The sequence below is a fragment of the Tachysurus vachellii genome, chromosome 11, assembly GCF_030014155.1.
Source record: "Tachysurus vachellii isolate PV-2020 chromosome 11, HZAU_Pvac_v1, whole genome shotgun sequence".
Lineage (NCBI taxonomy): Eukaryota > Metazoa > Chordata > Actinopteri > Siluriformes > Bagridae > Tachysurus > Tachysurus vachellii.
The window spans coordinates 20,860,953-20,871,066 of record NC_083470.1 but is presented as its reverse complement, the minus strand read 5'-3'; the positions used below and the strand labels follow the sequence as shown (position 1 = coordinate 20,871,066).

The 10,114-nt window shown below is 40.5% G+C and overlaps 1 protein-coding gene across 1 annotated transcript; it reads left to right on the top strand.

Annotated features, from left to right (window-relative positions):
* The first annotated feature begins 588 nt into the window (after positions 1-588).
* mthfr (methylenetetrahydrofolate reductase (NAD(P)H)) lies at positions 589-8,478 on the top strand. Its single transcript, XM_060881875.1, has 11 exons — positions 589-837; positions 2,838-3,076; positions 3,158-3,268; positions 3,404-3,597; positions 3,926-4,176; positions 4,321-4,455; positions 4,590-4,770; positions 4,957-5,139; positions 5,382-5,483; positions 5,591-5,710; positions 7,674-8,478. Exons 1-11 carry the CDS (start codon positions 599-601, stop codon positions 7,887-7,889), a joined length of 1,971 nt encoding a protein of 656 aa, XP_060737858.1. The 5' UTR covers positions 589-598; the 3' UTR covers positions 7,890-8,478.
* Positions 8,479-10,114: the final 1,636 nt, after the last annotated feature.

The window sequence follows — 10,114 nt, the reverse complement described above, 5'->3', positions numbered from 1 at the left end:
GTGTGTATTACTCTTACACAACCCTCCTCTCTGCGTTGTTACGCAGACACACACATTTCCCAGGCCATAAAGGGGCGTGTCCTGGGCTTTGATGCCCCGCCCACTCTATCTATAGTAGTAGCATTTTCGGGACCATTCTGCTGATGCTGGACCGGTTGGTCGAAGAACTCTTTCCAGCTCGCATATATTTATTTTTTTTAAATCCCCAGGAAATAGTTTGCGGTAAGTATATCCGGCTTCGTTGTCATTATTCCGCAGTATAGTCTGTGCTCCGGTGAGTGAACCAGCTGTCTTTTTAACTTTTCGTGCTAGCTGGCTAACAACGCGCGGCGTCGCGCGGCTGTAGCGCACGAGCGCACGTTTCCGAGCTTTAGAGCTCGAGACACTGGTTTAACAGTAGCTTAATTAACTAGTTTCTTGGTTAATAACTATTCTAACACGTGGTTAATCCTGCTGGTTTAATAAAGCTCATTATGGAGCACGTTCCTGTATGTAACTAGCCTCCTAATTGCCCCGTGTTCTCATGTAGATGATGAGTTGTGTGCTAAATATTCAGCTGTTTATTATGTTTCCGCTTGTGCACGATAGTGTATCAGTGATGGTGAACCAGAGGGAGGAGAACGGATGCTTGTCGTTTAAAAGCGACTCGAGTGGGGCGAGTAACAGCGGTGAGAGCTCCAAGGAGAGCTCCAGGTGCTCGACCCCTGTGGGGGACACAGACCGCGGAGACCGACTGAGGGACAAGATGAGGAAGCGTATGGAGTCTGGGGATCGCTGGTTCTCCCTCGAGTTCTTTCCTCCACGCACAGCTGGTGGTGCTGTCAATCTCATCTCCAGGTGATCCACCTACTGCTCACATACACACACACACACACACACACACATATGTACACACTGTGACTGTGGGGAGGAAAAACTCCCTTGGTAAAGAAAGAAACCTTGAGAGGAACCAGACTCCTATGGAAAGGCAAACTGGTTCTTAGAAGGCTCGCCAGTGGAACCTACTTCGAACCAGCACTAGCTCTGAACCAGCAACTGGTTCTTAGAAGGCTCGCCAGTGGAACCTACTTCGAACCAGCACTAGCTCTGAACCAGCACCCGGTTCTTTCTGGTGGAAAGGGGGCAAAAGAGGAACCTCATCCTCATTTGGGTGACACTGGAGGGTGTGATTTTATAAATATACTCTGATAAATGTATACTGATGAGGAGGTTGTTGTCCTCAAAGACCACATGGAGTTGGTGTCTCCTCTTTAGTATCGCAGAGTCCAACTGGAGCTGGTAAATCTCTAGATGACTCAGGATCCTCACAGGGTCAGCCTCATCTCCGTAGAGGTCCAAAATCTTCATGGCACGGAGGACAATCAGAGCTGGTACAATTTCTGGATTCCTTGGGACTGGTACACCGGTAGATAGCATATAATAAATATTTTTATACATCACATCCTTACCTTATGTGGCACGTTCCATAACTTTTCCCACAAAGCACACACTTGTGTAGGATATTTCTGATATTTCTGTATGTAGGATATTTCTGTATATCTTAGAAGGCTCGCCAGTGGAACCTACTTCGAACCAGCACTAGCTCTGAACCAGCACCCGGTTCTTTCTGGTGGAATTCAGAGTTGTAGCATTACAGTTTCCTTTCACAGGAATTCAGAGACCCAAACCTCTACTAGCATATGACAGGCGGCTGTGAACGGTCCATGAAGACATGCTTTGCCAAGGCTGGAGTGGAAGAAGTCTAGTGTCCTGCACAGGGCCCTGACCTCAACCCCACTGAACACCTTTAGGATGAACAGAAAACCCCAGATCCCTTCACATGACATCAGTGCCTGACATCATAAATGCTTTTGTGGCTGAAAGAACACATTCTCACAGCCACTCTTCAAACTCTATTGGAAAACCTTCCCAGAAGAGTGGTGGTATTTTATAAGCACTAAGGGGACTACATTTGGAATGAGATTTTCAATTGCGTGTGTAATGGTCAGGTGTCCACAGACTTTTGGCTATATATTGTTTCTTGGAGAAAGAACAAGGCCTTATTTTTTTTAGCTATATGCTCCTAAGCGGCAAGTTTATATATTTATTTTTATCATAATGCTTGCCCTTGCAACCGGTGCTAAGCGGATGAAGTGATTACCTTGATATTTAAGCCTTACACAATGCTACATAATACAGTGGATAATAAAAGTTTCCACACCCTTGTTAAATTGGCAGGTTTTTTTATTGTGTAAAAAAAAATAAAAAATAAATCATATCAGAGTCTTTTCCAACTTTGATGTAAAATTGCAACAAACATTAATGTGGAATTCAAAAAGAATGATTTTTGGGGAAAAAAATAAACCGGTTGCATGCGTTTGCACACTTTTTTTTTTTTTTTTTTTTTTTATAATTAGGAATGTGGCGGTGTTCAGAATCAGTAAATCACTTTGAATGTTTTGCCCATAAAAACACAGCACATCATTAAAAGAACACACACTGAAGCATGGCGGTGGCAGCATCATGATGGAGCTGGAAGTGGCTTTAATTAGGGTGAGAGAATGATGAATAGCTCCAGAGTCCAGTCTGTGTGGTGACTTGACGTGGTCTGTGCACAGGAGATGCCCAGCCAATTTGACAGATACAGATACACAATTTGGCAAAATATTGATAAGTCAAGATGTGCCAAACTGATCGACTTTTACCCGAAATGTTTTTTACATCACAGACATGCCATTTTAACAGGGGGTGTAGACTTTTTATTTTCACTGTATCTTGACTGGCAAAATAAATATTATCGTAGAATTTGATTAGTTAGCCAAGCGGTATTGATTGGGCTAATTTGCTTTCTGTTTTAGATTTGACCGTATGGGTTCTGGTGGACCTCTCTTCATTGACATCACATGGCATCCAGCAGGAGATCCTGGCTCAGACAAAGAGACATCATCCATGATGATTGCTAGCACAGCAGTCAACTACTGTGGCCTGGAGAGTGTGCTGCACATGACCTGTTGCAAGCAAACACAAGAGAAGCTCACATTCTATCTGAGCAAGGCCAAGCATCTAGGACTGAAGAACATCATGGCGCTGAGGGGAGGTTAGATACTCAAGTGTTGAATCAGACGTTTGTGTGTATTGTATCCTTCACGCAGTGCATGACAACAACATATCTATACAGATCCCATTGGAGCAGACTGGGAAGAAGAAGAAGGAGGCTTCAACTATGCTGTAGACTTGGTGAAGCACATTCGCAGTGAATTTGATGACTACTTTGACATTTGTGTCGCTGGTACGTATTGGTCGATCTCAAATCCCCTGAACCAGTCTGTCAGCTAATTATCAAACCCTTCATATGTTGGATCGGTAGGGAAAATGTGTACAGTGAATTTTTTTTTTTTTCCCCCTTGTTTTCTACAATAACCAGGCTACCCAACTGGGCACCCAGAGGCTGATAGCTACGAAGAGGACCTAAAACGCTTAAAAGAGAAAGTGGATGCAGGAGCACACTTTATTGTGACTCAGCTCTTTTTCAGAGCTGAAACATTTCTGAAATTCCTTAAGGACTGCAGAGCTATTGGTATCACATGTCCTATTCTGCCTGGAATATTCCCCCTTCAGGTACTTAAAATTAGTTGAAAAGAACATCAATCTGAATGTAAACCATGTGACTGTTCACCCTCATTAGATCAGACTCAGTACCTTTGGCTATAAAGCATTATAGACTGAATGAATTCACACATTGAGTCATATACAGTAGATGCATCTACAGAAGGGTCCAAAATCCATTATTTTATGTATGTATTCCTTAAACGAGCCAGTAGTTGATGTAACAGTGCTGTTGAGTTCTCTAATCAGATTGGTCAGAAGGTGTTGATTAATATTCTATAATAGCAGGTCTTACAGTTGTTCTTGATTTTGTATTTGAGAATCATTTTCGTCTTCACAGGGTTATCACTCCCTACGTCAACTGGTCAAACTATCAAAGCTGGAGGTGCCAGAGGAAATCATGAAAGTGATCGAGCCCATCAAAGACAATGACGCTGCCATCCGCAACTATGGTGTGCAGCAGGCCGTAGAAATGTGCAAGGTGCTGCTGAACAGCGGTGATGTACCTGGCCTGCACTTTTATACACTCAACAGAGAGGTGGCTACAACTGAAGTACTCCGACAGCTTGGTTTGTGGGCTGAGGACCCTCGGTGAGCAAATCAGAGATGTCTCTTTAGCTCCATAGTGCATTCATCCTGAAAAGAACAGTTTAAAAAATGTCTCCTTTAAATAAATGTCACGTCTTGGTATTTTGTCTGTGGTCAAATTGTTGACTCAGGTCATCTTTTTATAAGGCGACCTCTACCCTGGGCTATTAGTGCTAATCCCAAACGGAAGATGGAGGACGTCAGGCCAATCTTCTGGTCCTCAAGGTCCAAAAGCTACATCTATAGAACACAGGACTGGGATGATTTTCCCAATGGAAGATGGTACCTGGATTTTTGTGTATTATGTGTTTTTAAATATTTTAGCACTATTATAATAATAATTTAAATAGATTTAGCAAAACACTGTTTCAATCAAACACTTATGTACTGCATTATATAACTTTCTTCCGTTACAGGGGGAACTCCTCATCTCCAGCTTTTGGTGAACTGACTGACTACTATTTGTTCTACCTGAAGAGCAAGTCCCCAAAAGAAGCCCTGTTAAAAATGTGGGGAGAGGAGCTAATGAATGAACAGAGTGTGTATGAAGTCTTCACCAACTATATTACAGCACAGGCCAACCAAAATGGACACAAGGTAGAAGGACCGTTATTGTAGATTCTTTATTCCAAAACCTACGACAGATTATTGTCTTTGCAAAGCACATGTCTGTTAATCAGTTCTGTAGGTTTTATGACAAAAAAAATGACAAGATTGTTTAAATTTCAAAAAGTGTAGATATTCCAGTAGTAATATACATTTTATTGTTTTCATTTTAATTAGGTGATCTGTCTACCATGGAATGATGACCCTCTGGCTCCAGAAACAAACATGCTAAAGGATGCATTAGCCAAAGTGAATCGTAGAGGTATCCTCACAATCAACTCCCAGCCCAACATCAACGGCAAGCCTTCTTCTGACCCAGTCGTAGGTTGGGGACCACCAGGAGGATACGTCTTCCAAAAGGTAGCAAAATCATAAAAAGTGTTATAGCTGCGTTCTGGAGGTTCATCATCTAACTTTAAGTCATATACATCATTACTCTTAAAGAAAAAGTGATCATATTATGTAGCATTTCTAGGTATTTCAGTTTCATTGTTTTAATGGGAAATGGAGTATTGAGCTACATTATTTTAATTAGATATTCATTTTCAACTGTGAACTCTTATTTAAAAAAAAAAAAAAATGTATTTTTTTTAAATTCAAAGGCTTACCTGGAGTTTTTTACATCAAGTGAAAATGCAAGTGCCCTTTTAAAAGTGCTGAAGAAATATGAGCCACGTGTGAACTATCACATCGTCAACGTGCGGGTAAAACAAACTTCCCGTTCTCTCTGCTTTTTCCGTACCGATGCATGTTCATACTACGATTTTCCATCTTTATATAATCATCGTTACATGACTTTCTCTTCTTACAGGGTGAGAATATTACAAATGCTCCTGATATGCAACCCAATGCTGTAACCTGGGGGATTTTCCCTGGCAGAGAGATTGTTCAACCCACGGTGGTGGACCCAGTCAGCTTTATGTCCTGGAAGGTGAGGACCAATTTTATATATGATTAATTTATCTGGGCTTTTCACACTTGGAATGGTCAATCGTGGGTGATTTATAAACCCTGGATAAAAGGATAAAGGTTTCCTATTTCTCACTGCTCATACTTAACCCGGGGTTAACAACTAATCCTGGCTGTTCATGTGATATTTCACACTGTACATTCCTAAACCATGGGTTAACGTCTTGTTTGCATGTTTGTGTGTCAACAATCAGGAATGGATAAATACAGCATGTGACCAGTTTAAATAACAGCTTGTCTCATTTTTGGATCAGTTTGGGGGGAAAAAGGACCGGTCTGCTATTCTGCATGCCTGAACATGCGCGATCTTTCACAGCTTTGTAATCTTTTTAACGTAGTTGGATCAGGTTGTTGATATCTAGCTTCAGTGTCATGTTTTTTGCCCGCTTGCTACTGCATGCATTTCTGTGATGTTCAGTGATTTGATGCCTGATGATCCCGAATGATTTTTAAGTGTTACAACATCCTGGTTTTATTCTTTTTGTTTGTTTTTTTTTGTTTTTTTTTGTCTATTTTGGATTATCCCTTTCATCTTTGCTAAACGCCCGATCTCTGCCTATTTCCAGTTCTGATTTCTGTCTGCTTGCCCTTGTCAATAAAATACTCTTATATACTGCACCTGCATCTGTCTCAAATCTCCGTACAGAACATTCACTCGGTTCCTAAAATACTTCTAATTTCTCATTGTGCTATCCAGACATTCAGGACACTCTAAAAATAAAACTGTCTCCTGTTTGCTCCAGCTGATGCATTTTATCACCTTTTGACATTGTTTTATTTTTCCCTCGGATGTTGCAACTACTGTTTATATAGCATGCTGGGTTTCTGTGACCGTGCAAAGCATGTGATATGAGGCATGCGCTGTTCAGTTTCTGTTGTGAAGCATCTAACCTTAACACTAACACTGGATTGTACACATTTGACACCACAATTTCAGGTTAACCCTGCAAAAGCCGTGCTAAGCCTAAAGCGTTAAACGTTCCTCTACCTTAGTATAAAATGATGATATCCCAGGGTTGAGCATAGTGTGAAATGCCCTTTTTATATAGATAGAGATAGAGATATATAGATGGAAATTGATAAATGTCTGTCTGTAGTTTTTTGCAATATCAGTAGCTTCATATCAGCCAAATACAAGTAACAGCACAATACATATAATCAGTTTCAGTTAATTTTCACATGCAACATCAGAATGTGGAAAAGTGTGATCTATGACCCTGACCTTGGCTTGGTGGATGGTTCCAGGTGGGGCTGCTTTGAGTATTTCACAAGCTGCTGATCTGAGAATTTTATGTACCACAGTGTCTAGAATTTACATAGTAACAAAAACATCCGTTTACTGACAAGTCTTATAGTTGAACATTTAGAAAAAAGGCTAAGCAAAAAATGAGGTTTTGGCGAGCCTGTGCCCGTGCAGCTTCGAGATTTCTGTGCTCAACGGTGAGGATCATGCCGTTGTAGACCCGTCTACTTCAAGTGTGTTCTGAGCTGCTTTTCTGCTCAGCAGTTATAAAGAGCAGCTATCTGTGTGTGTGAAAATCATAGATCAACAGTTTCTAAAATACTGAAATGGTCAACAGTCATGCCACAAAGACTAGATCACCCTTTTGTAGTTGTTTTTGCAAGAATCTATGCACTGCTACCACATGATTTGTTAATTGCACTATTCCACTAATGAGCAGGTATTCAAATGTACGTAATATGCTTTATGGTTTATAACTTGCTGCTTATAAGGTTTAAAGCAGGACAGTGTTGCTATTAGATTTAAAGGTCACATACACCTTTACTCTTCTGCCCAGTTTGAAAGCTTCACACCTTTGCATAACCTCTTATCTTTATTATTCTATAAAAAAAGACCTAATCTGAAAGGGAAATCACCTGTAGCTACAATTGCCAGTGATAATGCAGATTTTTTTTCTCATTAGGACGAGGCGTTCGCGTTGTGGATTGAGCAGTGGGGGAAGCTGTACGAGGATGAGTCCCCTTCCAGAATGATTATCCAGTACATCCACGATAACTACTTCCTAGTCAACCTAGTGGACAATGATTTCCCCCTGGAAAGCTGTCTGTGGCAGATCATTGATGACATGTGCGAATTGCTCAGTGCACCTCCAGTACCACTAGATGAAAAACTTCAATAGCCAATCTGCTGCTGTTTCATTATAGGACTTTTGTTAACACCCCACATAGGCAGTTACTATAATGCCACTGACCACTTGGTCGTTGGTACGTATGATACTGAAATCTCAGTAATATTCACAGCAGTGATTTGGTTTTAGTCATTCATGTTGAGTGGATTGTTTTAAAAAGGGTGTATTATTAAGGAAATATGGTTCTAAACCATAGATTATTTAATACAGGGCAAAATTATTTGCCTACATTATGACAGCACTTAAATTACGATCATGAGTTTAACTGAACTGCTTTTAATGCTATTTATAAACAGAACTTTTGGTTGTCGCACAAGTCCAAAGTCTGGGGCATTTTGAGGCTGTATTTTGGGAACTTTTGCCAGCTCGAGTACACACGCACACTAAGGAAAGTGTGCTGTGTTTATAAAGAGATCAAATCAGATGTCAATGCACAGCATCCAAAGCCATAGACGTCGACAGTGATTGTGATTACTGTTATAAACTGAAAAAAAAAACAATCACTTGTTTATTATTTCCCCAGTTTTTGTGGGCTGCTGGTAAATAACATCAAAATAAAAATGCATATTCTGCAAACCAAGACCTTGTTTTTGTCTCATTTTTACCACATTATTGTATTCATCAGCCGTGTTCCAGAATATGTGAAACTTTAACACAGCTGTATGTATGAGAGTAAAGGTGAAACCTTATCACCAGAGAAGAATAACTGGGCTTGTTCTCATCAGCAGATGTGATGTCACATGGGCCCACCTTATTTATTTATTTATTTATTATTATTTTTTTAAATGATCATTCAAATCTGATTTTTTTTTTTTGTGTATAAAGTGAAATAATAGTTAACGTTAAAAAAAAATCTATAACATGCTTAAACAACATACAATGTTAAGAAAATGATCTCACTCATATCTCTGAATATTGAAATCCGGTGCACAATTAGCTGGGAGGAGGGAACGAGCTCATGTTATAATCTACCCATAAAATGATGTAGTTCTGATGATGTTCCTGTTTTTAATCTGTTTGCCAGGGTTTATTTCTTGCTTCAGCGTATTTCCACTATCAGAAATCTCTGATAAGCTTCTTTAGCAGCCGTCTCTGTACTGTCATTATCATCATCATTTCTGTTGATACGATCATCAGATATTATCAAAGCTTTTCAAGGGAAAACCGGAAAAGCTGGGAGTCAAAGTGGCATCTTGGAAAGATTGTCAGTGGCCATTTGCTTGTATGTGCACACCTGAGAATTAGTTCTGACATCATACAGCCATTCTCTCCATCAATCCCTTTTTGTTATAGAAAGAACTCTCACTAATGGATGTTGTTCTGCTGCTTTTCATTAAGGAAAGCCAGAAATTCATCTTTTAGTGCACAAATTTAAAACATTGTATTTTATGTAAAACAAATTTAAACACTGGAAAGTTCTGTAGGAACTGGTGATGGTTCAATAAAATCTCAATGCTGGTCAAATAAAGCTCAAATAAAATGGGACGATGTTCCACTGTGGTGACCCCAAACAGGAAGCAGCTGAAAGACAACAATAACAACGATATGTGGGTACAGGTGTATTTGTATCTGCATCCACAATTACCAGGTTTGTTCCTGGGCTTTGATTCACTCCCATGCAGAAACTTTGTATCTCTCTCTCTCTCTCTCTCTCTCACACACACACACACACATACACTCTCTCTCTCTCTCTCACACACACACACACACACACACACACACACACATACACTCTCTCTCTCTCTCTCACACACACACACATACTCTCTCTCTCTCTCTCTCTCTCTCTCTCTCTCACACACACACACACACACACACACAGACACACACACACACACACACACACATACACTCTCTCTCTCTCTCTCTTTCTCTCTCTCTCTCTCACTCTCTCTCTCTCTCTCTCTCACACACACACACACACACACACACACTCTCTCTCTCTCTCTCTCTCTCTCTCTCTCTCTCTCTCTCTCTCTCTCTCCCCACGTACATAGTGGCTTGGATTACCTAACTAACATCAGTGACCTTTTAACTGCCAACAAGCTCACAGTCCAAGCCACACTACTCCTCTGTGTGTGTTTTGCTTCTATATGTTTACTGTGTTACAGGGCACGATGATCTAACCAAGCATTCTTTGCTTAGAGATGACATAGCAGATAGAATACCAGTACAGATTGAAGGTTCATGGATTGCCATTCATCTGTCTGCAAAGC